At 41.4% G+C, this 27,709-nt stretch overlaps 1 protein-coding gene across 3 annotated transcripts in view; it reads left to right on the top strand.

Moving 5' to 3' along the window:
* vps13b (vacuolar protein sorting 13 homolog B) overlaps nt 1–27,709 on the top strand; it is a 297,571-nt gene that overhangs the window by 243,936 nt on the left and 25,926 nt on the right. For all 3 annotated transcript variants that reach the window (XM_085290668.1, XM_085290669.1, XM_085290667.1), the window contains 7 exons: nt 1,360–1,553; nt 3,153–3,334; nt 3,691–3,911; nt 3,995–4,126; nt 9,550–9,711; nt 23,925–24,080; nt 26,807–27,073. In XM_085290668.1, coding sequence (XP_085146794.1) covers nt 1,360–1,553; nt 3,153–3,334; nt 3,691–3,911; nt 3,995–4,126; nt 9,550–9,711; nt 23,925–24,080; nt 26,807–27,073 — 1,314 coding nt within the window. The remainder of the gene's footprint in view (nt 1–1,359; nt 1,554–3,152; nt 3,335–3,690; nt 3,912–3,994; nt 4,127–9,549; nt 9,712–23,924; nt 24,081–26,806; nt 27,074–27,709) is intronic.

The following is a 27,709-nucleotide window of genomic DNA, read 5'->3' as shown; positions in this document are numbered from 1 at the left end:
GTCTTGCAGCATGCTGTTGCTGGGTGTTTAGTTATGCTGTGGTCATGAAATGTTGTTATGGAGATGAGTTGTCAGCTTGCTGTGTTGGTGGTCTGTGGTCAAAGCGCTGTCATTTTTTCCAACTAGACGAGAGATTAAAGATCGGTTGTGTCTGAAGTGAGTAAAATTCAAGGTTGAAATGCACATGCCATAAAAAAAAATCACTTGCTCATTTGTTCTCTGAGATGGGGATTCCCCATGTCTTTTAAGGGTCAGTAAAGAATCAATGGTTAATGATTAGCAGACTACCGTAGCTTAATGCGCAACTAGGGGATCCACAGAACAGAAATGTTACCTGTTATCTCACAGCAAATGATTAATTAGTTTAAGTCTGGGCGTGGCTGTATCTATTGGGACCGCTTAACCCAGCAATGTACATTTCATTCACCTATAGTTCATTCCATACTCTATTATAGTACATAACTAAATCAAGGATGTTTTATCCTAAATTCCAACTGTTCTGTTCCATAATAGCAGACTAAACTTTCCCAAAAGTATGAAAAACAGCTAGTGTGTGTAGGGATTTAGGAGCCAACTGTGTAATGCTTAACAAATACCAAGAGATTAAACTGTTAACCCTCAGTCATAATCTCTGGGTCTCGTCCACAGCATGTCTTTTGTCCCGTCTTCCTTCTCTCACCCCAACTGGTCCTGGCAGATGGCCCCGCCCCTCCCTGAGCCTGGTTCTGCCAGAAGTTTCTTCCTGTTGAAAGGGAGTTTTTCCCTTCCCACTGTCACCAAAGTGCTTGCTCATAGGGGGTCATATGACTGTTTTTTTCTGTATGTATTATTGAAGGGTCTACCTTACAATATAAAGCACCTTGAGGCGACTGTTATTGTGATCTGGCACTGTATAAATAAACACCCATTCATCTGCAATGGAAAAAAGTATATATAACAAGGTCTCACTTGATTGTGTGCCCAAATTCAATAGCCACAATAAGAAATTAAGTTAGTATTTTTAACAGAAAATTGCTTAGTATAACTGTAATGCTATAAGGAAACCCAGAGGGTTTCGAAAAAGCCTTGTTGGTTATATAGGTCCTCATGATGTCATTGTGAAATGTGTTTCCTCACAGTTTTGTCAAAGCTCTGAACTACCTGCGATAGTTTTAATTTGTGAGTAGTACATGCAGGCTGGCTGTATGGGGGCAACAGGAAGCAAAGAATGATTAAAGAGTCCAGAAAGTTCCAGAAATCTCAATTTCTACAAGCGCTACGATACACACACACACACACACACACACATATATATATATATATATATATATATATATAATTACATATATTTACTATATTTTTTACTTACTTTGCTTTCAGGTACCATGCAGTCTAGAGTACTGGGATGAGCTCCAGCAAACCTTTGTTCCATATCGGGAGTTCAGCCTATCAGAGAGCTGTGCCTGCCAGCTGCAGTTGCCCAGCCTCAGCCTCACCAACCAGCAGAAGGAGCTGGTGGCCTCAGACCTGTGGAGGATAGTACTCAATCATAATGGAGATGGAGATGAACAGAGGTGAGGAAATTTTGCTTTAACTGTCCATATGAGAGCGTGTTTATGTCTACACACTGGTATGTGTGTGAACCTACAGACCGTGTGCCGTCCTGTTTGAGAAAAAACAGAAGGAGAGTGCACCCAGGCTGCTGAGCACAAAGAAGTAGAATGTATCCCTCGCCCCACATCTGGTGTGCAGGAGCAGGGAGCGGGCTTGGAAGGCGTTCAGATCGGCCTAATGAGATTTCCCAGCACACCAAGTGCCTGTCAGGGCCCATCCGGATTCCTTCCTGCTTACCTTGAGTGTATCTAATCGGGGGAAGCTCACGGGAAGCGAGAGTAGTCAGGCCCCCTTTGGCTCATAAGTTCTTAGGCCTGGCCTGGCCTGGGCTGGGCAGGGTTGAGCTAGGATGGGATGAGTTGGACGAGGCTTGCAAGATACTATAGCACCCCAAAGAGCGTGCTTTTACTCCCTGCCACTGCTTCCTCTTTTCATTACTGTTACATCTTCCGACCTTCATCGATTTTTCTTTTTGTTCTTTTTTCTTTCCTTCCTTCTTTTAATCTTTTTTTCTTTTTCTCTCCCCTTATTTACTTCCATCTGGGATTTAGGGAACTTTTAGCGGAAGAGTGTTGCCGAGCCCACATTCTGTGTGGCTTAGAGAGCTCGAGCAAAACAGAGACCAAGGAATAAGAAAACATGTAAGAAAAGCAACAGAAAAAATCTTCAGGACCAGATACTGTGTAAAGCAAAATATACATCTGTATTTCATTACAATCATATTCCGAACACTACATTTCCTTTATGTTTAAATGATTTGTCTTTTTTGATCAAAATTGATCCCCCTTTCCTTACTCCCTCGTTTCATCTGCCTTACTTTAGTTTCCACCAGAAAAATAACTTGGCTGCCCTGCCAACTGGAAGTAATGAAAATTGTCAACATATGATGCTTATCTTTTTAAGGAGTGCTCTGCTTGCACCAGCATTTTTCAGGTCTTGAGCGTTTCCTGCTGGAGTTTTTATGGTGGATCATGGTAGCAGCAAATTACAGAGCAAATGGTCATTCACTTCAATTACCTTCCATTCAACATCATCAACCATGACATGCAATTAATGTCCACGGAGGGCTTCTCCTGGAAACTGCATGTGTAATAATGTTCCTAACAGCGAGGAAGATCTTTCACATTTCACCTTATTTCATTTCTTTTTTTTGAATTCTCAGTAACTGTATGGCTGGTCTCAGTGTGCTTCCTGAGATGGATGTCACACAATTTGTACACAAGCATTCCACTCTTAATAAGAATCAGATTATTTTAATAAGTCCATTGATTTTCCTTTTTTTTTCTTTTTTTTTTGTGACCATTATTTCACAGCTGGGCCATTGCTTTTGTTATTTAAAAAAACAAAGTTTGATAGAAAATCATTTACTGTTTTCTTTAAAACTGTCAAGTACTGAATCCCAGTCATATATTAGGATATTTTTCTCGATATTATTTCCGTATGGAATCATTTTATATTCACAGGGCGCTGTCAGTTTAAAATTTTCCTCATTTATTGCAGTCTCTTTAATGATCGTTTGTAAATATTGTCGGCTTTCTCTATCAACATTTCCCTTCCAGTTCGGATAGTGAGTGTGGGTCCCAGTTACCCTGCGATCAGCTGGTCTCTCCGATTGCACTGGCAGCCTGTACCCGAGTGGACTCGTGTTTTGCACCCTGGTTCGTCCCGTCCCTGGGTGTGTGCCTGCAACTAGCACACCTGGAAGTTCACCTCTGTCATCACCTAGAACAGCTGGGTACAGGTAAGATTTGTAATATATCAAAACAAAATCTCTTCCAAGTCTGAAGTATATTGGGTTTAGTAAGAGGGATTACCTAGGTGTTCGAGAAGTTGACTTCCAAAAAACTCTACCTTTTCTTGTTCTGTGTTCGATCTCTCATGGTAGCAGTAAAGTACACTCAGATATCATCTGTTAGCAGCCCTCTGTTTGATTGACAGCTTAAGTGTCCTTTTGCTTAATGGAATTAATTGACCTCTTGTTTAAAACTCACATCTGTTCACATGTGGATTTGATTTATATTAATCCATTTTATGTTTAATCTTTGTTACTTGTTTCAGTATATTAAGTAAAAAAAATTATGTTTCTCATTCCTCCAGCTCCATCTCGACAGCTTCATCCCTTCCTGCCAGACCGGAAGTTACCTCAAGAGCAAGAGTTCATGGGGATAGGTGCTCGGCAGCCACGAGTCTTCTTGCGACAGTGGAGCTACGGACCACGTCATTGTCAGGAGTTCAGTTTTTCCTCTCAGCTAGATTGCAAGCTGTTGGAGTACCGAAACTTAACACACCTTCAGCTTCTACAGCCGTGTCTATTACAGGTTGAGCTCAGCTTTTTACATAGTTCTTCCGTCTTTACAAAAGTTTTTTTTTCCCCAAACGTTGATATTCATTTGTATTTCAGGCCCAGGCTACAGCAACCTGTTGCCCCCAAAACACCTCTTTTGATGTGAATGTGTTTGTGGATCCAGTGGCACTTAATGTCAGCCAGTATGCCATCCACACTGTAGACACTGCCCTGCAAAGCTGGCAACAGGTAACTGCAACACTCCTCATATACTACACCAGATATTTCAGCTGCATAACAGACATATTCCAAAGAATAAAATAAGAATCAATTGAAAAGTCAGCTAAATTGTCGATTATAGATTATTGATATTGCTTTTGGTGATTAAAAATATTGTGTAATTCTGAGGGTTCTTAAAGCAGAAGTTATCATTCAGTGTCTCGTCTAATGTACTTAAAGCTAATGTTGAAAGCAAAAGAGGTTACATTTTCTTTTTTTAGCCAAAATTTCATCACTGCAAGAGGAAGTGGCTGCGACCAAAGGATTAGTGTTACGTCCCCACTTAAAAGTCTAGGCGATGAGGGTGGGGGACAGTAACAGTTAGATCCAGGTGGAATGAAAAGAACGCCAGGCAGAGGTATTTAACATAAAATAGATCTTTATTGTAGGCAAACACCTCAATAATCATACAAATGGCAAGAACAAAAGGAGACAGCACTGCTGCTTTAATGAGAAATCAGGGAGGTCAACCCAAAGTGGTAATGACCACTTCAACAAAGAAAGCAACAATAAGGCTTCAACAGAAAGAGACAGCAACGCTGCTAGCAAACAATATCCAGGCAGGCCACACAAACTAATGAAGGCCGCCGTCACTCATGGGCAATCACTGCTCAGTTAAACACTACTCACAAAGAGCCACACACCAGACGGCTGGCCACACGCAGCAGGCTGTCCTACACCTAAACCAGTAGCACACTCTGACCAGCACAGAGGAAATCCACCAGAAACCTCTCCCTTCTCCTCCACACTGCTCTTCTCCAGCTTATATCACCCCTGAGGGTAATTGGTTGTAACGAGAGCAGATGAGCAGCAGGTGTGACCTAAAGGAGAAGGCAGGGGCAGAGGGAGGGGCCAGAACGAAGGAGGAGGAGAGGGAGAAGACAACACCATGCCCACACACTCCCACAGCCTACCAGGATGTAACATTTAGTGATACGATGGCTTTGGTTAGAACATGTTGGAGGATGATTTTTTCACTTGTGTATTTAAGCAGTTTGGTGCATTCAGACATTTACATTAACAAGGGATTTCCCCTGATGTTTGATTCTAACATTAGCCTAGGGTTATTTGATTTAGAGCCAGGGACTAGTCAGTCTGTAGAGGAAATTCTAGAAAATGCATGTACATTTAGAAACTATGCCTTTGTCCCAGATGGAGTATCAGCTAAACAAACTAATAACGAAGTAGATTTCATGAGAATGGTTTTGGTTGGATGCCAGTGGTAATAAAATTTGCAGGATGGAACTGCCTTTCTGTTTGCTGTAAACTCTGACTAAGTGTGTCTGTTCTTGGGCTTCTAGTGCTTCTATGGTCCTCGTCATCTCTCAGTTCCCAGCTCTCAGCACTGCCTCTGGTAGCCAGGATATTTGTGTGTGAAGTGATGCCCATTAAAACATGGTAAAACTTGAGTGGTGACACCTGCCAAGACTTCATCTGGCCCTAGTCCTCCACCCACTTGTCTATTCCACACGCACACAAACCCACACACACACATGCTGGTTTCCCTGGCTTTGTATGTTCTATCATTGCTCTGCTCAGCTTCGCTGTGCTGACTCATATACTGGTCTCTGGAGACATGAGGCACTCTCATAGTTTTACATGCATGCAAAAACTCACTGCCAGGTGAAAGAAATAATAGTTCTTGTTTTCCTAGGAACAGCTGTGGTTTTTTTTACCTGCATAAAATAAAATTAGGCATGCTATATAGGAAACATAATATTAAATGATTGTTCTGTGTAGCAGCTTTAATACCTTTGTTTTCACTCAGGGGCATCACTGACTCATCGAAAGCGCTTAACCGACTGTGTTAGGTTATTGGTCATATTTGACCCATGGCTTCATGATCGCATCATTTAACACAAGCTAGTTAATGTTCCCTATTTCTGCTGAGTATTTTAGTCATAAATAAGACTTGAGAGCATTAGTCTTATTAGAATGAAAGGTCATATTGCAGCTTTACTGGAGTGTTACAGACATGTTGGTATCCGTGCTGGGCTTTACCCAACATGCCAAGCGTGATTACTTGGGTTATTAGTTGGTCTTATGATCTCAGGCGCACCTCATTTGATACTGACTGTGTGAATGCTATCTTGGCTCAGCGACTTAAACCCCCAAACCGAGCTTTACAATGCATACTCACATAAATGTTGGCTTTAAAGATTGACTTTGTCAAATACAAATACTGAACTCTGCATCTACACGTTCATTCTTAAATGATTAAGTTTGCTGTGCTGTCTTTATTGGTCTACACAGCAGCAGCCTTGTAACTTCTACAGAACCGTTTAACTACCTCTAGCCTTCACCACTTTGCTGAACACAAGGGAAAAACACTGTAATTATAAGGCAAATGTGCTGCATGTGGCTACAGTAGTTCTGGAGTAAGGGGGTAAACAGAGGTCAAGTTTGAAAGGCAGATTCTTGAAAAAAAAAAGTTCTTGTCCACTTCAGTAGATTTGAAAACTTCCTTGATAATGGAGCATTGTTTCCATTTTTGGGGTTTCCAGTGAAAGAAAGTCTTGTATTTGATGACAGAACCACTTATGGGTGCAATTAACCCTCTGACTGGTGAAATCCTGCACTGTAGGGAAAGATTCTTTAAGATAACATAAGATTTGATTTGATAGAAATTCTCTTTGCCCATATTGTCCATGTATGGAAAAACGTGAGCCAAGCTAAAGTGTAATCAGGAAGAGTCAGAAATATTAAGAGTGTCTGACCTTCTACAGCAGAAGGAGGTATCCTAATGTGTGTAATTGTTTCAGTGATTTTCATGTTTCCTTGTGTCAAGGCTGGCAGGCAGGCCTGTTGTGATGTGGCCTGCAGGGTTAGCATCGAAACATAGAGAAGATTCTTCAGCTACAATTGAAACCTCATAACCCAGACGTGGTCATAGGAGACCACCGCAACCAGAACAGCTGGAGTACTTCCAGATGCATAGCACTCGAGTGTAGTATATGTTTGTGATTTTCACTCATTTAGCAATAGTCGGTAATAATACACAGTTGTAGTCATGGTAAATGAAGTGCTCTTGTTTCCATAATAACATCACAAAGGATTTCTGGCAATCGCAAGTCCACAGGCCAAATAGCGTCTCATTAATATCAACATGAATGTATGTTATGGCTGTTGCAAAATACTGCATGTCCCCAAGTAAGCAGGCTTACTTTCGCCCCCCACCCCCAACCGAGCTGCTGTTGGCTCTAACATCCGTTGAGCCTTCACTGAGTTTTGTCTTAATATAAAAGAGATAAGAGACTGAGGTGTACTGGAGTCTTTTGGTTGCTTGGAACCAAAGATGAGGAAAACATGATTTTTTTTATTATCTTTCTTCATATTTCTGCCTCTTGTCTTTGCACTCAGTAGTCCCATGTGCCCCAAACCTCAGCACCCCACCACTCTAACCTCAGGCCCCATGGCCCTCTATTTTCAATTCTCAGCCCCCAGCTCCACCATGAGACTTTGCTCTCCCCTAACCCTCAGACCCTAACCCCAGGGAAGTGGCTTTGGTGGAAAGCCACACAAAAGCCCAGTAGTATTTACACACTCTGCTTTCTCACAGAACATTCACAGACTGTTACATGTGGAATTGAGACAACAACAGGAATTTTCCCCCTGTTCATTTTTTTGGGGGGGGTTCTTCCCATATTTGAACGATTCTCTTCTTGTCTTTGTAGCCGGAAAGAAAACGATTCAGAGATCATGTTACTGGTTCTTAGGCTCTGGTCATGTGTACAGAAATATATTGGTGATTTTAGAACTGATAAGTGTTTCATTATGTTCATTTTACAGGTTTCATTATCACCTCAAAGGTGTCTTGTTTCATGAGTGTTTCTTTTAAATGGGTGTCGTTATTTACAATCTGTTTTCCAGACATTTTATTGTTACCTTGTTATTTATATGTAAGCCATTGTGCAGTGCAGATCCGGGTTAGGCTCTGCGAAAGCTAGGTCATTGTATCTGGGTGGATTATGGAAACTGGATCCTTTGATACTGTCGACGATGTTTGAAAAAGCTGTCATCTTGTGCTTTTTAACAAGATATACGTGTTGACTGTTTAAATATCTTTGTCTTTATATTTGTCCGTTTAACTCGGAGACAGTCAGCGAGTGAATATGATTACCGGAGGAAGCTTTTCTGATGTCTGTATCGCGTTGCCTTGTGAATCAGAGGAGAAAGACGATACCTTCAAAGAGCGGGCTTAGCAATGGCATCTTAAGATGGCAGCAGGAAGTTTGTAAATCGCAGTGTCACATTGGAAAGGGAGCACAGATAGTGTTCCACTATAAAACTGGAAATGGATTTAAAGCCACTGCTGCAGCTGTCCCATCTATATTTTGCTCTCTCTACCTCTCTCACACACACATCTATCATCAAGTGTTCTTTTAATGGTGTAAACTTTCCCATCCGTTTTCAATAGCATCAACAACCCCAGGACCCTGAACGTGCTTGGCAGTGAAACTCTGAGATTTTACTGCCAGCCTCTTTTAACCATCAACCATCACTCTCCCCCCCACCCACCCCCAAGCCATTTAAAAGTATACAGCAGGCTGAGGTCCCTCTTTGTTGGGGTACTTGAGGAGTTATTGAGAAGTTGTCTGAACTACATTCATGTGCGTCAAGAATCAAGGAGGAGTGTGCAGAAGAGATCCCATCAGAGCCCTAAGAGCCTTTGGAAAGAACTCAAGTAAAGCTTACCCTTGCACCCAAGCGTTCCCTATCCAGCTCAGAGCCATAGTTTGTGCTGTTTTGAATGTGCTTGAATTCCTGAATGCAGGAGAAACACCCCACTCTCTCTCTCTCTCTTGGTTAAACCATTGTTTTCAATAGCAGACAGTGAGCTCTCCCTTCTTGCATGCAAGGTGACGTATGAGTGGACAGCATCCCTGTATGACTCGCAAGAATTTCTGTGCGGTTCAGTGTTGTAGGTGGGCCAGACTCCATCATATTGTTTCCTCCAACACACACACAGTATAGGGATGATACTTACTAACAGGAATGCCTACACAGCAGCCCACTTAGTTTCCAGGAGGTGCAAACTGGCAGCATTTAGCTGTTCAAAAAAAGGATTTTTAAAAATTTAAGGGATTGATAAAGTGACGGGCCTCCTGGAGAGGTCAGAGGTCAGATTGGTCCAGCTGGAATACCTGTCAGGCTATGATGAACCACTCCCCATTTAAAATGTTGTTGTCTCCTCTGATAATATCACTAATTTCCTTCTTCATTGTTAAGTCTATAAATGCATGCATTGTTGACACATGTATATGTGTTTTGACACCCACAACAAATGCAAACTTCCAAAATAAATGCATTTTTTTAAATGTCCTTCCTCTTCCTTCTCCTTTCTTCTTTGTCTTCCCACCTCATCCGCTCATCTCTCTCTTTTTTTCTGCCAGAATGGAAACGCAGAGGCTGAGGAGCTGCTCTACAGCCACTATGTTATTTGTAATGATACGCATGAGACACTGCGCTTTGGTCAGGTGGACACTGATGAGAACGTGCTCCTGGCCAGCCTCCATAGCCACCAGTACAGCTGGAGATCCCACAAATCCCCTCAGGTAACATGCGCACACGCACACCCGAGCAAGCATACATAGCCCATACTTAATGAAATGTCTGATGACCGACAGACTTGTTTTGGTTGATTTTGAATAGAGCCATGCACACATGCATGCTCCTGCACACAAATCTTTTGGACATCAGCGGTCGTCATAAAAGACAGGAACACATGATTAAGATATTTACTTTGGAATGCAGAGCGTTAACATTGTGCAGAATTATGGAAACAGTGAGCACACACACTCTGAACCTTATATAAATGGACACCTGAATACACACATACTGCATACATACGTACAGTACATATGTGTAAAAAGAATGGCTCACACACAATTTCTGTGCAAAAGTTGTAAGAGGTGTGTATACACACACACCAGACACATCATTGTGCAGCGGGTATCTGTGTGTTTCTGTCAGTGTTCTCAGACAGTGCCCTGACAGCATTGTTAAAGAAGATTGATTATATTTAACCCTTTGTGGTTTTGAGGTTGAGTGGAGGGTGGGCTGGCGATCTGTGGCATATGTGTGTGTTTGGTGCACACATGTTTCAGGACCCCCATGCGTTCCACAGCGAGTGTGAGAAAGTCAAGCTTGAGAAAAGACATGGCCATAATTGCTCGCAGTAAGTCAGTAAGTCAAGTTGTATTAATCATCGACCATGGTTAATCTGTGCTCTTACCTCACTCTTGCTTACAGACGCACGCACACACACGCAGTGCGTGAGTGGCAATCTGGCATATCAGCACAGTGAACACCACATTTAATTCCTGCAGTGAGTCAAAATGACCTCGGTATTTTCAAGGATATTTTGGATGAAAAATTGTCCGAATGGGCCAAATGTCATCATAGATGAAGAATGCGATTCCAAGATAGTTCTGTCATGTGTTATTCCATCATGTGTTTGTGGTATATGAAATATGTGTTCTCAAGATGAACATGATTTGTGAAACTAGATAAATAAGAAATAGTGCAGCTTTGCCAAAAACACTCAGCTAACTTTGAGCTTGACGATTAAAAGCTTGCCAATGTGTCCGCCTCAGCAAATTGTAGCAAACACTCCTAATTACATTTTGGGGTTATAATAATAGTGACACTGATAAGGAAAAGGGTTGTATTTCTTTAATGGTTACTTGGAAGTGGGTTTTATTTCACTATTACAAATCAGTTTCCAGGCTGAGATGTAAGTGGTTTTGCTGTTTTGCTTAAGTCCCACGATGCCGTGGAGCATCTAAAACGACTCTGACCATCACAAACCATCATCTTCTAGTTTTCCTCTATCTGTCAGTCTGCTCGTGACTTCAACTCAAGATCTTCTGTCCTCTTGTCTGCGTATCCCATTTAACTGTGTCCAGTTTTACTGTTATAGGGTTAGTATACATATACAATGTGGAAATTGTTTAGCTATAACATCCTACCACCAAATCCTCTCTCATTCATCCCCTAACCCTCCCCCACGCTGACAAATACTCTAACCCTGCTCAGCATTGAGGCACGGCGTATCACTTTGATTTAACTTTAAATAACCACGCTATACATCAGTTCCACTCCACTTTTTCATGCGCTGTCATCACCATGTTCTGTTGCTGTAACTTTTCAAATTATATCCATTAGCACTTTGCAGCTTGGGAGCCACGGTACAATTACCTCACTCATACTGGTTATACTTTAATGCTATGCATAGTTCTGTGTCTCTTCTTTCCATGCTCTGGAAGGACCCACCAAACACAACCCAAAATCCATTCCAGGCCTCACACCCTGAGCCATAGGTTAGCAATCATTCCCTTGTTGCTGGCTCAGTCCTGGTCTCTCTTTATTCCTATATGAGATCAGTATACCTGCACAGTCTCTGGCTCCTACACTGTTTGTAGGTCTCACTTAGACATTGTGCCGTTCTCATCCCAAATGCACAACTAGTACTTGTCCCTTTCCTTTTCTCCTGAAGTTAGTCATCTGTTCTGATGTTCACATCCATACTGGCTAAGCTCGTTGGTCCTGGTGCTGACTCCCTGTCTGTCCTGTGTCTGGCTAGAAGGCAACTTTGTCCTTTTAGTTTCCATCTCATCCCAGTAGGTGTTGTCGATATGGTTGATTCTGGAAGGGAACTACTCATGAAGGCTTGGCACTGGCTGTTCCACTTCCTTTCTATTTGGTCCATACAGTTGCTTTTGTGTTCCACTCAGTTTGCTGACATTATCCATGGTCACATCTTTCTGTCTAATTTGACTCTGTCCAGTCTCCTAACAATATCATTGCGCCCTTACTTAGTTTTACAATCCAGTGTATCAACCCTCAAACTACTATCCCAGTTTTTATGTATCTGTACATGCAGTATTGTCTTTCCTGGGAGGCCAGGGGAATGTCGGTGAGCAAGGCCATTGACCTGTCCTCATGGTTTTGGTATGATGTGTGTGTCCCAGTTGAATTGTCCCCCAGGCAGTCACACACTCATAAGCCACAGCTTCTAATATGCTTTTGTAAAGTAATCTATGCCTGTTCCTCTCTCGAGCTCCCCTGAGAACACACGAGACATGACGTCTTCTTGAATAGAGGAGGATGGGTAGAGAAAAAGATTGTGGAAGTGATCACCTGGGAAATATGAAAAATTCAAAAAGAGAGTAGCACAGAGTTGTCAGAGGGGATATTGCACAGCACTACTTGAGAAAAACAAGAGGACATGGAAAAATGGAAGCAGGGGCAAAAGATGAGCCATGCTCTCAACACTCCTCTACAATGGCAGCACCGCCAGAAACATGTCTGCTCACTATCTGTTCTGTTCCTCCCACCTTTCCCATTTCTCTTTCGCTTTTCTGTCTGTTGATGATGCACAAGCAACCCTATTTATCATGAGTGCATTGCTGCACCTGAAGTCTTCCCTTCCTGTCTCTAGTTCATACATATAGAAAGAGTCAGAGATGGAATAAGGCCATTTATATGATTAGACAGGCTGTTGTTTCAGCTTGAACTCAGACAGCGAGGCATATTTAAAGTGCCGCAATCTCCTTTATATTGTTCCTGTACGAACGAGAGGTGTTTAATGTGTGTAATCTTGAGCCATCTAACCAATGTACACTTCATACGGTGTTGTCATACCTTCGAGTATCTCGCTTTTCTCCGAAGAACACTAAAGTAGTGTGTTTTCGTAGTGAAACATGAACCTAAGCTCAGGTCAGACTCCCTCTCACTGCTCCTCTGTTTCTCTCCCTTCCACTTTCTCTACCACCCCATCTCTCCTGTCATTCATAACCATGAGACTTATTAAAAGGGTCGATTGAGGCAGTCACGTCCTTAGAGCCCGCTCTCGCCAAACACTTGAGCAAATTCATACCCATGTGTGGACACTCAGACTCACACATACATACACACTGTAATAAAATGTTTCCTAAGGCCTGGAGTCTGTCAGGCTTCTCAGTATAGTCTCTCCCTTTCAAGCTTAGCATGCCTTCACACCCCAGCATTTCCCGGCCAATGCGAAAATGTTTATAAACACATAATTTCCCTAATTTTTATATGCAGTGTACCATTATGTTCTGCGTGTCATGTAATAGAGAGAGAAACGGATAAAGGAACACATACGGTTAAATTAATACATCTGTTAAAAACCTTCAGGATGGTCATGCATACAACTACACGATCTTTCTCTAATTACGTACAGTTTATATTTCGCACAAACACACTCACCATCCCCACCCTGCTGTTTTTCAAGGCTCTGGCGTGTGGTGTGGATGGTTGAAATATCTGGCTGCTCGTTACAGGATACAGCCTGGCTGATGGAAATCCCTGTGGTTAGTGTGGTTAGCAGGGAGAGGGGCGTAAAAAGCCCCCTGGATTTGAGAAGGACTTTTTAAGTGCCTACAAGGAATATTCCCTATTTGAATAAATTGTGATTTACTCCATGAGCAGGCTTCTACAGTAGAGTGTCTCTGAGTGCATGTCTTTGCGTGTTAGTGTGTCTGTGTATGTCTGTGATGTATGGTGTTGCTCCATGTGTTAGTGTTTGTGTGGAAGTGTCAGTGTTGTGTTGGCCGTGCGTGCGTGCGGTTCCCAGGGGTAATGTGCGGAAGATAGCAGCCCAGGACTATTAGTTTGCGGCGAGATTGGCCGTGTTTTTGGAAGCAGGCATGACAGGGTGGTATTTTGGGTGAGAGTGTGTGTGAAAGAGAGGCAGAGGAGATTGAGAGAGCAGTGTTACATCAGTGGAAGCTGTGTGTGAACATGTATATATGAATAGTTGTCTGTGTGTGAACCCTGTTGCTCATGTGTCGCAGTTTTGTACAAGTGTTTTAAGTTTTCAGAAGGGTTCATTGTTTGCTGCTCGTCATTCAAAAGAAACAAATCTCGTCCTTAAAATGTGTCTGGTGTTTTGCTGGAATCTATCAAGACTCAATGATTAAGAAACACTGCCCTCAAGTGAAGTGGTTTAGTCATGCTGTTCATCCAACATTGCCACTTTAACTGCAGTTGACCCTGAGGGGTTATCTCAGCTCCGCTCAGGTTCACCCACTTGCAGACTGAGCGTGAGGAAGCTAAAAGAAAAGGGAGTGCTCTCCGTCTTAATCCCTGAAGACAACCCTGACTCTTTGTCTATCCTTAGATCTGTGTTTGGTAATCTTTTCACACTGACTTTTGCTTGTAGCCATTACCTTAAAATATAAATAGGAGAAGAAAATAAAAAGTTGGAGATGAACACTGAATTATGAGAAAAGGTTTATCCATTTAGTAACACTGAGTTACACAAGAAGAGATGTTGCAGCACATTGCTAAACATTCCTCTGTCTAAAACAATAATACTTTTTTAGTCCACCTTTATTTGTGATGGTAGATTTGAAATTCCTCCCCAGGGTGCTTTAAACATTTGTGTGTTTGAAACCAGTGTCATGCTGTAACATTTCTTCTTCAGGCTGGAAGTTATCCTTTTAACTTGTATGCTTGGATATACAGATACTGTTTCTTACATGTATTCATGTGCGTCCATGTCAGCTCACTAACACTATCAGGTTTCATGATGATCAGCTTGTGCATACTCTGTGGTAGTCCTGGCCAGGTCCACACTGAACATGACACTATGCGAGCCAAACTCACGCACTTTCCCAGTATGTATGTTTATTTATTGCAAGGGTTTTTTTGTCTCGCTATTGCTGTAACGTCTTGTAATTTCTCTGTATGGATGGCATCCATACTCGTGAATATAATGATGCATATATACACTTTGCTCATTTCATCAGCAATTCACTGTTGCGTCCTTTAAGGCAGCTTAACACAGTTCTTTGGGGATTTACTTGTATCTAGATGCCACAAGGAATTACATCTACACTAATCACTACACCTAAAGGTCAAAGGTGATTAGTAATCTCATGTTCCCTGAATGGTTAAAAAATTTCCTTCCAGACCACAAATCTTACACTTTACCTCCAAGTTTCCTTTGCCTTTTCATCCCACCAGCAGTTTCTTCTACAGTTGGACCTCCAGTGTACAAGTCTAATAATTCTCAAAGGTATATCAGTTTACTGTGCGTATTAGTGCTCTATGCCTCAGCATCCAGTAGGCCCATATACATATCTCCTCTAACCCATTTCCCTTCTTGCTCCTTTTTAAACTCTCAGGCAGGACAAGAAGCCTTTTTTATGTTGAGAAAGTTTTGCTTTTGTTAGTGTTTGTTTTAAGGAAATGTCACTGGAGGGATGAAACATTTATCCCCAGCACTGTTTGTTGGGAGCACACTTGATTAGTGATTAAAGTGGTATGTCTCAAGAAGTTGAACCTCAACCTCAGCCCCTGTTACATTGCACAGACAAAGAAAAATGTTTCTGCAATCAGTGGTTGCCAGTAATTTTTTGAAATCACTTACTTTGAATATATTCTGGGGAATCATTATCAGCTTTCTGCAACCAACCTTTTGGTCTCCGTTCAACTTGAAAAAAAGTACTACATTCATCAGCTCTACACCACGGCTGCCAAAGTCAAGATTTTCATGAGAAATACATTGAAGACGGACTTCTCCTTCACCACATGTTTTCTTTTTGTCTTTGTATATGTCATTCCTGTTCTTCCTTCCAAATTCAAGCAAGGATTTAGGGGAGTCTGTTTTTGCATTCTTACTGACACTCTTGGAGTTTTTTATTATGATTCCACTCATGTAGACTAATGTCTCTCATGACACTCTTTGTGTATAGACTGTATATTTGTATAATTCTACTGCCTGTGTAGTCTGTCCCAAAGGAAGCTTTTCCTCTGATATTAAGACATTAATTTAATTACCATGTTGATGAGCACTGTGCTGCTGGAATCTCTGTTGTAAATCTTTTTTAACATTCCAATGTGTTAGCAGTTTACAAATTATATCAATTATATCATCCTCTACATCAAATCCTGGGCCTTGAAATGACAACAAAGGCTCTTAAGCAATGGCGTGCAACCCTTTTCTGTGCAGCAGAACCGTTACTGACTGATCATCACATGAAAAACGCGTTGGTATGTTTCGATTACCTTGGGCCACATGTTGATGACAGAGTTTTTTCACTTGGGATCCCAGTTTTAACAAATATACCAGCCGCCATTGTGCTGTGATTTCAGGTACAGAATAGGGTTCCTCACCACAGCTGATGTTTTTATAAGGTGTGGAAAGGATACAAGACAGTGGAGTTAAACACTGATAAAGAATATAAACCATTAAAAATGTTGACAGTGTATCAAAAGCCTTTTGATCTTTGATCTACACTAAAATGCTGTTTAAAGCATTACAGAAGCGTTAAATCCTTCTCTTAAACAAAAAGGTAATTAGTATTACACTCAAAACACCAAATGAAACCTCCTCACTCAAGTCCCAGTTCGTTTTTCTTTTTCACTAGAGAAATGGAACATTTTGGATGCAGTAATTGTGCAAAATGGCACTAAAACTAAGTTTTGTTATTTTGATCAGCTCCTTGGTTGAATGCACTTGTACGACTAACAGTATTGGTTTTATGTGGCCTCTATGGTAGGACGTCATCCAATTAATATGCTCTTCAATCCTGAGGACATCACTCCAGACAGGTTAGCTGTCCTAAAAGGGTTGACTTCAGTTAGCCCCTCTTTCTGTGCTTAATGCTCCTGAACCAGCCTTCTTCTTGATTCTCTACTAAAGCAGACCATAGGGGAGGTGCAGGTGAAGACTGTGATTATTAAGGTCCCTCTGGTGCTGCTCTGGGTTCAGCACCATGGACAGCACCTGGTGCTTTATGGCTAGTCCCACAGGAGCACCACTGGGTTGCGTGGCTGTTTTATCCAAGTGGCCTCACACACATCACTCAAGACCCTGAGACTCGGAAAGGCCTCTTTTCACCCAGAGAACCGTCGCTCACTGGATGTTTTCTCTTTTTGGATCCTTCTCTGTAAACCCAAGAATTGGTTGTGTGGGAAAATCGCAGTAGACCAGCAGGTTGGCCTCACCATGTTTACATGACTAAATGCTTTGAGTTGCTGTCACATGATTGGCTGATAAGATGTTTATCATAATGGGCAGTTTTAAGTAATAAGGTGGCCAGTGAGTGTATATAGACACTGAGGTTTATGTCCTGCTGATGGGTTTTTAAACGTTGACTTACATATCCCAGTGCTGTGCGGTTTTTATCCTCCTCTCAGACAGAGCTCCTTTTGTCAGTTCTCTTCATTTGGTTCAAGCACTTGCCGTGTCTGCATCTCCTGGAGACTTGAGGCCCTGCATGTCTAAGATGCCTTAGTAAAAAACCAAGGGAAAACTATTGAAGTATGTTAGTCAAGCATAAATCTCTTAATGTCCCTTCTGTCAACCACGGACCCACACAGTGTCTTTTCTCTGAAGCTTCTTCGAGCTCTCAAACCGCTTCTTAGACTTGCAAATCTGAGCTTTGATGTTGTGCTGCTTTGCTTCTTTTGTCAGAAAGAGGGAGCCAAGGAGGAGAGAAGCATTACAGACAGCTGTGTAGCCACCATAATTCCCTCATGTTACATGGGTTAGCCCTCACTGCCCTGGCATGGATGCTGTTGTGTCTTTCGCTGTCGTAATTCTCTTTTAATACATATTCTTTTTTTAAAGGGCAAAGTAATACATATTCTTTTTTTAAAGGGCAAAGTAATACGTATTCTTTTGTTTTGTTGTCTGGATAGAAACCTGTTTCTCATTTGTTAGGTGGCCAGCTAGCTCCCTGGTCCCAAAGTAATTTCCCCAGACAAGATGGGCCTCTGTTCCACATCCCTCTTTTTTCATCTCTGTCTGTATTATATTAAATAAGATAGGCACTACAGAGACTTGTCAAGCTATTTTTAAACTTTTGTCACATGACATTGAATTCACATGATTTTAATCAGCCATCTAAGACATGCCGCAGCTTCCTCAGGCCTTTTATAGAACCTTGTGTGCAAAGCTACTGGTGTTGATACCTCTGCTCCACATGTCTCAAATCTCCTATTATAGTCTGAGAGAGATGAAATAAAGGAATGGCATTAATGGGGAGACAACCATTGACCACTGCAGCTTTGTCAGCATGTCTGTGTAGCATCGAAGAATGCCAATTGCATCTCCGCTGCAGACATAGACTTAATTTGTATTGTGTGCACCCAAGCACATTCCTGTTGAGGACAATAGACAGATAGGGGTTATAGTGGCAAGAGTGAGTCATTCTGTCTAGAGTAGCGCATGGGTCATAGGGTATATGGTGTTTTTGTGTGCACATTCATGTGAATGTCTCTCTAAAAATCTCTCTGAGAGAGTGATTTTATGTATGTTTTACCGTTTGTGTTTGCCATTGATTCCTATGTTGGTCCTGACACCCACATTATCAAAGCAGACACTTGAGTGTTTGCCATATGAAGTACGCAATGAGTCTGTGTTTACCAGGGAGTTAACAGTCAGTCCTTTGGCTGTGACTGACAGATCTGTTACTGTCTTTTACAGGAAAGTTTGTTGGTAATGATTTTCTCCTGGGAAAAGATTAAGCGATGAACTGGGCAGTAGACATGACATCGTTCCCATTAGGGAGGCTGATGGTTTGATTGACTCATTGAGTATAATTTACAGTTTAGCAAGTTGGGGGTGGTAATTCTCAGAAGTTAACACCACTAAATGTGTTGGTCATATGTTTGGCTTCTGCATCTAGTTTCCATGGTAATCTAAAATGTGGATGATGTGATTTCAAAACGTTTACATGGTGTTGATCTTGTATTAAGACCATACTTGGTCTCAGTGATATTATGTGTGGTTTTTAATTTCATCCTTCTGTCCACTCTCTCTGTTACTTGCAGATTAGTCATAATTTCACCAAACTCTTTGTTTTGAAAACATATGTCAAAGCACCGTTATTAAGTTTAGTGGGTGCACAGTGCCTGTGAAGACCTGTTGTTTTAAAGTTTTTGAAGCCTTTTTTATGCAGGCCATCTGTGGCATTAAAACAGAAAAGGAACTTGCACTGACTTAGCATTAGGGAATTTACTTCAACGCAAGATATTTGCTAATGTTACCATACTCATCTGGTTCACTATAAAACCAAATTCAGCTTGAATTCATTAATTAATTCAAATGTCTAAAAAATTTACTGATATTTTACATATCATCCCCCAGTAAATGAATAGAACAGATGAACTGAGGTCATTTTAAAAATAAGGATTGGATTTAATACTGTGGTTTGTGACTGCCTGAAGTCTGTCAACCATGGATATGGTGGGATGTTTCCACCCTTGAGATGCTTGGATAGGCCTTCAGTTAGGCAACCTTCAGTTCCTGCCTGTTTGTTGGTCTCTTTGTCTTTAGCTCTTCAGTACGTAAAATCTTGCTCTACTGGACTGAGATTGAGTGACTGACTTGGCCATTGAAAAATACTCAATTTCCCTGCCTTTAGAAACTTTTGAGTCTTTTTTGCAGTTTTGGGTCATTATCCATTTGCACTGTGAAGAGCTGTCTGATCAGTTTTGCAGCATTTGGATGAATCTGAGCACAGAATATGGCCCTGTACACTTAACAGTTGATCCTGACACTTTTATCAGACGTCTAGTAGCGTTATACCTCTGGAAGTCATACAAGCCCATATCAGTCTCTGTGTCTCCAGGTGTCTCTAGATTGTAGACTTTGACAATGACGGTGATTTTAAATGTTTTTAAATTTCAACGGACAAGCACTCCTGCCTTGCTTGCCCTGGTAGAACATCACTGGACCTCACTGTATATTTACTTTGGTTGAATCCTGTGTAGATTTAACCCGAAAGTCCGGTTCAGTGTAGAGGCACTGGCACTTCTCATTGTGGATTTTTTGGATGGAATGTATTGCTTTATCTTCGTTTTTGTTTTGTTTTGTTTTCTTGAATGTGGTAAAGTAAGTAAACAGTGGTGAGGTGATCATTTATAAACCATATAAAACTTCAGCTTTAATATATGGGGAAACAGTGACATCCCACACAGCAAGTAGCCAGTCTGTCACTGAAGTTTCCAAAAAAGGCAGAAAAGAAAACACCGAACAGAAGATGGTCAGATTGTCATGTCCCAAAAATGCTTCACCAAGCCTGACCGTTTCAGTCTTCCCAAAAATCGTAAGACATCACCAAATAGTGTGGTCATTTTGGAAAAATCCAGAACACCCATATTTGACCAGTACAACTCAGTTACAAAAACATTTAAGCGGCATGATCGAAGATGTCAGAGTAAAAAACAGAGTTAATGTAGTTCAAGCAAGAGTGACTGAACCTATTTTAATATCTGTCAGATGAGTCATCACCATGGAGCCGAGCTGAATAATCGGTTGCTAAGTTATATTAGCATATTTGGACAAACATGTCACTCATCATTTTGATATAACTGGGATGTACTGTCAGACCTAAAGACACATGACTAACTTACAGTAATTTCCAAACAGTCAACACAGGTAATTGTTTGATTATTTTAATGACTAGAAAATATGTTTACTTAAAGTGTTTTATTTATCTATCAGGTCAAATAAAATTTGAGGAATTTGGATAATTGCTTGTATTTTGATTATGTTGTGACTTGAAGCCAGAGTTATTATTGGAAACTAAAAAAAAAAACAAGACATTACCTTGGTTAAAATCTACGCACCATAAGTGACACATGGCAGAATATTTAGAGTACATCAAAGTGCTGTCAGAAAATAGCAATAGTTTGTTAACATCCACAAACTTTCAATTATTCCCATGAAGATCACTCTTTTAGCATAGTTGGAGCCTTCCAATGTGCTGGAGTGAAGCAGTGTCCATCATCAGCCATAATCACACTCTCCCCCTGAGGATTAAAGGGAAATGAAGTGAGGGTGAGATTTCAATTTCACATTTCTTTCACACTCAATACCCATCTTGGGGAATTATCACAATATAATAAATGGGTCTTCAGTTGTTTTTGGACAAAAAAAAAATCTTCTGCTTCGGGCCAGCTGCTGAAAGTGAGTGTTGGAGTTTCTTGTTAAAATATTTATTTCTAGATGAGATTCATATTTAACTGCAGGCTACAGCACAACCTCTGGTTTTTGTGTGATATTTTGTAGAGTTGACATAGATATAAGAGACAGTTACATGTCGGGGGGGGGGGTTAACAATGACCCTTTAACTTTTACTCAGTTGTCAGTTTATTTCACCTTGGCATACCGGCCTTGTCTTGTCAGTTTGCATCACTGGGCTTTTCTCTCATTTCGAGCCCTGGGGTGTATGTCATCATTTTGTTTCGTGAGGTCAGAGATCTTCAAAGTATAAAGCAGTTGTTATGGTTTGTCAACATGCCTAGGGTTGCCACAACTCATATGAAAAAAAAGTATAAAAGATGAGCTCTTTCTCTATTTAGGGTCATCTCCACGTGTTACAGTCGTCTTTTGCTTTTATTTTGCACCTTGCTCCCTACAGTATGTGTACCAATAAAATTCTATATAAAACGATACATAAAGTAAATCAAATTATTAAGCTAAGTTGACTAATTAAAGAACAGTGTGATTAATAAAAAAAATTTTTTGCCTTAAATAAAATCTTTTTTTCCCCATAAATGCTGAGTCTCTATTCAGTTGAACACTGTTGGTGTAAGGCGAGGCTTAATCCGTGTGTATAAATCGGTCACATGTGGCTGGCTGGGTTTTCTGTGTCACAACAGTTGAATACGTCACAGAGAGGCAAAACAACTTCTTATTTTTCATTCTTGTTGTCCTTACACATCCAGTTCATATGTGTCACTGCTGTGTTTTTTTTTCTTCTACTGCTTGAGTCAGAGACATGATGAATTAAAACAAAAGCAGCAGTAACTGTTTGAAGTCTGAGGAGAAATGTTATTATGACTTCTTCTTTAAAGGTCAAGTTGAGCCACAGGCATGATAGAGTGCACAGAGACCGGGGGAGGAAGGGACAGAGAAGGTAAAGCAGAGAGAAGTGTTGAAATTGCAAATCCATCCTCACACATGGTGCTGACGCACGGCAGAGGTCTCCAGTGGCTTCACCATCACAAGATTTGCAAGGTTTGGGCCGTTATTGTTACCAGTCTACTCTAATGAAAGTATTATAATATAAATACTGAGTTCTAATCTGTAGGACCTGAGGTGAGCTTTGAAGTGAAAAGGTATCAGTATTAAGTCATGGGAGTAGAATGCCAAACACATTACAGTTCATTTCTCAATTTTCCTCTGATCACAATATTCTTAGCTGGGCTTGATTATGAAATTGTGTGTAATGTAGTAAAGGCTTGGTTCGGTAATATAGTTCTCCACCTTAAGGCTTAAACTTAACCTCTGCCACCTGGCTGTTAAGACCCCTCTGAGTACGTGCACCAAGTAGGAGATCTCAGAAATGTAACTCATTTCCACGCAGCTGACAGCGAGGATGACAGATCTTGTAGAGAGTGAATTCAGGGTTTGATTAAGAATGTTATTGTAAAGAAATCTGTCTTCAAACACTAAGAAAAGACTGCAGTGCTGAGAAGCACATAAGGTCTTGACCAAGGTCCCCCCGTGCCCTTTGACCTCAGGAGTAATTTGTTTTTCTTTAAACACATTGAGTAAATGTTCAGCATGTTGAAGCAACTACCCAAAGTGTAAATGTTCGAATTTTCAGTGTTTCAGTCTGGTCGCTACTCCTCTGGGGGATCACTGACCCCGAATCTCACTCTGCTGCTTGCCCCCGCCCCATCTGTCTTGATAGTCCCATGACATGCTTTGTCTTTCTCATGTTTTCTCCCCTTCCTTTTCAACTGTTGCTAGTTTGATGTTGTGCTGGCAGCAGGGTTGACACAGAGTTTCGGTGCTGTAGAAAGTCAGCCCCCTTGCCTCGGGAAGGGGAGAAGGCTTTAGATCTCCTTCTGTATTTATGATTCTGCTCCTGTATTATGACCAAAATCTCATGAGAAGAATCATACTGTTTGACAAAGGAGTTTCCTTATCATGCAGCTTTGAGCAACTTCAGATAAGAAGTGGACAGATGGTCTGTGAATAACCTCACTGCAGCACAGGTGTGATGGGCATTTGGCCAGACCACTTGGTTTTTGTACTGAATGTTTGTGGATTTAGGTGGAGGCAGCACCCAGTAAATGCTGCATCACTGCATCATGCATTAATTAAAACCCAGTCAGCTAATTGCAGTGTGTATTTTGTGTATCGGTGAAAGCAAAACAGCACTGTTCGGGCTGCCTCTTTACATATTTTTAGCCCTGCTACCATGTCGAGGCGCACAGTTTAAGGAATTATGGGGAAAATGGTTGGGGGGAAATTGTCACCACTCTAAAGTTGTTTGACTGTCAAAAGAAAGGAAAGCATCTGTTTATTACTGTTATCCTGAGCCTGTGTGTTTATACCAACCACACACATGGATGTGCTCCACACTGAAGTGATGGATATGCAGCTCAAATGGTTGGGGGCCAAAATATGTGCCTCTTATTTAGATGTGTGGAGAAAAGAGTCTTCCACATTCAACCGCACAAGTACACACGCACAAACAATCTGGTCACTACACACACTGCTGTAATAATCTTCCACATCAGCTGTTTTCCACCAGCCAGTTTATTGTGTGCGACCTTCCATTTGTGCTTCCAGCAGCAGCAGGCCTGTTCGGCAACAGTAAACAGGAACTTTGTTGTTCTTTTCCCCCCCTACCAGAATTTCCCAAACAGAGTCCTGTTGTTTACTTGCCTTTTGATCGGGGTAAATAAAGGGCAAGAAGGCTAACCTCTGATGTCTGCTAACTTCTGTCTCTGTTTTTGTGTGTATGTTCTGCTCTGTGCTGTCCTCCAGCTGCTGCACATCTGCATCGAAGGATGGGGGAACTGGCGCTGGTCAGAGGCCTTCAGCGTGGACAACGTAGGGACTCTGCTTAGGACCATTCAGTACAAAGGACGCACCGCCTCTCTCATCATCAAGGTCATACAGCTCAATGGTGTCCAGAAACAGGTACTGTCACTTTTTAGTAATTACTCCTTTACTGACTTCTTTGTTTGTAAAGATTGAAATAAAAGAAATATTACTCATTGGCCATGTAGTTGTTATGGCGGGTATTTTCCGATGAAGGTCAAAGGCTTCCAGAAAGTTTATGGCCCAGATACACCGCAGTAACAAAACAGGACCAGAGTTCTCAACATAATCAAGAATATAGGGATCCTGCAGATTATCTTGCTGCTAACCTGTTAAACATTTACACTGAAAGCAGGAACATGTTTGCTGCATTACGCCTGTTGATTTCTTCTATGTGACACAAAAGCCTGGCTTTTTTCCCAGCACTCATTTCAGGATGAGTGCTTTTTAATCTCCTTTTTTTCCCCTGCTTTTGTATGTTATGATTTAGTAGTTGCTTAGCTAACAACAGACTGTCTTTGTCAGTTTTTGTAATCTGTTTTAGAGCAATAAAACAAAAGCTTATGAACTTTAAGCCATCCAAAAACACAATGTGTCCCATCAATCCACAGAGAAGATCACAGCAAATCATAAACCAGCATAAACCAAATACATACACCAACTGTCTTTTTTTTTTTTTCGCTCTAAGAAAAGGAATGAATCATGCTGGAATTTTTCCACAAATAAAAAGCAGAGTCTTCATATTCCTGAAAATGCAGAGATGCCATCAGATTGTAGCTGTGACACTTTGTTATGTAAACAGTGTCAAGTGTCACACACATCTCCCACTCATCCTCCAGACAAAACAGACTCGGCTTCTCACATTCCTTCTACCATCTGTCCCAAACTTTGATTACATCTTGTTTCCATTGGATGCAGTGATAGAGTATGAACATTGGTCATATCCAATTCACAACAAAACCCCCAGAACGGGACGGCAGCTGCCACTACAGAGAAACGCATGAGTATACCTCAGTCTGGGTTTTCTTTTGGGAGGGTGGGGTTCGTCCTCAGCGCCACACCATGTCCTCTCTGTTACCCTCTTTCTTGCTTCTCTATGGTCTTTCATTGTCACCTTTTTAGTGTTCATATTGGCACCTATTGTTAGAAAAGTTTATAAAGTGTATATTAATCTCCCTCATACGAGCCCATGCGCACATGCGTCTGCACATGGATGCGTGATTGGGAGAACACTTGTAAAAGCACGTGCATTAGGCCTGCTACTGAAAATTACTGTCAGGATCACTTAAGCCATTGATTATTTTTTGATCAGTGGTTCATCTTTAACATGGAAACAGTGAGTAAAGCTTCATGTTGTTTCCATTACAGTGTGTTCAAAAAGAGAGGTGAAACAAAAACAAATTTTCTATGTATGAAACCAGCTTTCTCTCATTTTTGGTATGTGCTGATATGATAGTCTGTAGTTAAATGGAAAAGAGAGTTTTTCACAGGACTTACGAGCCATGTGCTGTTAATTAAATGGTCTTGTTTAACTGATCATTGGCAGCTCCGAAGCATTCATTGCCGCAATCCTCCCAGAAGCAGACATCCCAGCAAATTCACCGAGTGCAGTGGTTGAAGAACTACAAAAAACCTTCAAAATCTGTATCTCAAACTCTACGGACATCAATTAGCATGTTAAAGGTTAAAGTTCGTGACAGCACAATTAGAAAAATACTGAACACGTATGGTTTGTTTGTTAGGGTTGCTTGGAGAAAGCCTCTTCTTTTCTGCTCTTCTCTCTGAAAAAGAACATGGTAGCAAAGTTACTATGTTTCAATTGCATTTGAACACACTGCAGTACTTCTGGAGTCGTGTCCTTTAGACGGAGAAGACCAATGTTGAGATGTCTGGTCCCAATGCCCAGGATGACACATTTGGTTGTGTTTGGTTTACCATCTGTCAAGCACAGTGGTGGAGGGGTGATGATTTGGGCTTATTTTGTGGACACAGGACCTGGGCACCTTACAGTCAGTGAGCTGTGAGGTCATCTGTCCAACAGCTAAAGCTTGGCCCAAATTGGGTCATGAAACAGGTCAATCTACAGACGGAGTGAAACAGAACAGAATCGCTGGTCCAGTCAGAACTCAACCGGATTGAGGTTTTTTTTTTAAACTCACTGATTTTTATTTTTTTTAATTGGGAGTCCAGATTTTCCATGCACATGCATATACTACAAGTTTTTTTTAAAAGCACAATAAGATGTTCCACACTCAGAGTACAGTATGTGTGTGTGTGTGCGCGTGCACATATGTGTTTACATTGATTCACACATAAGTCATTTCCGTTCCGTTCAGTAGAGATTGTCTGATGTAAGGGTGTGTGTCTGTGTGTCACCTTTGAGATGTGGAATAAAATGCAAATTAAGATGTGAATGCAATGGTTTACACATCATTTAAAGTAAAAATACTGCAAGAAAGAGAAAGTTTTTTAACACACCTCTTAACTTCTCTGTTTTGACGTTATCATTACATTCTTTTTTTATTCCTGTTTAGTACAACATCCAAAAACTTGTAAAAATGGGGGATGTATATGAATTGTTAGTGATTTTAAACTGTAAGGCAATGAGGAAAGTTACCCTTTATAAAACAGCTGGGAATCGGAAATTATTCAGGTAGAAGTCAAAGCTGATCTTAGTTGGAAGGCGTCTTTTTGAAAACCGTGACTTTCCTACATTCCCAGTGACATGTTGTAAAACTTATCTCATAATTATAGAAGTTAATTATAAGGCACTAAACATCTTTATTTCTAATTTGGACAATTCTGTCATACAACCCTCTCCCCAGGTAATAATCTGTGGGCGGCAGGTCATGTGCAGCTACCTGACTCAAGACATTGAGCTGCGAGTGGTGCAGCACTACGTGGGGCCCGATAGCCAGACGGTAGTCAGGGAATACTGCGACTGCCTGGAAGCAGGAGCCAAGCTGCCATCCTATGTGCTGGAGGATGCAGAGATGACAGAGCTGTGTGTAAGGGCTCGAGGAGACGATGAGTGGTCACAGGATGTTCAGCTGGAACAGAGGGATAAGAGCAGCAGCAGCTTTGTTGTACAGGTAACACAAGTAGAACTTTAAGTAAGCCTTCCACATGTCCAGTAAAGCTTCCCACTTAGTTTCCCAGAGTCTTGTCTGTACATGTCTTTACGATCAGAAGCTACATCAGTTACAATTTGTTGCGTGTGCATACTAGCAGATTAAAATGCACACGCGTGCTCCACTGTGCCTGGAGCACGCGTGTGTGTCCAAATGCAAGCTGTTGAATGTGCTAGCCATGCACAGAAAGTTTCTCTCACACATTGCTCACACCACTACTTCTGACTGGCTCTCCATCCACACAACATGTTTGGAGCCAGTGACTGGACCACCAACTGTGACCGGATCCTCTTCTCCTGGGTGGCCACAGTGGCAGCGCTTCCATGCTGCTACTCACTGTTAGAGAACAGATTGAGATCTTCCCCTCAGATAGGCTTACAAAGACCCTGCAACCCATAACCCAGCCATGTTGAGAGGTAGAAAATACTGTTTATGCTCTCTCATAACAACGTTAACCATAGACAGGAAACACTAGCTGATATGTGGGCACAGGGAAAGGCTTTGAAGGCACTTTCACACCACTGGATAAGCGCCAGCTCCATCCCTGCTGTTCTTGCGCTTGCTCTTTATTTTTCTTGTGCTTTTTTCCCTGCTGTT

Source organism: Mchenga conophoros, linkage group LG11, assembly GCF_057382185.1.
Source record: "Mchenga conophoros isolate Kocher_MC1m ecotype Shallow Benthic linkage group LG11, M_conophoros_male_GT1.1, whole genome shotgun sequence".
Classification (NCBI taxonomy): Eukaryota; Metazoa; Chordata; class Actinopteri; order Cichliformes; family Cichlidae; genus Mchenga; species Mchenga conophoros.
Note: the sequence above shows the minus strand (reverse complement) of the source record. Positions and strands in the feature narration are given on the sequence as shown.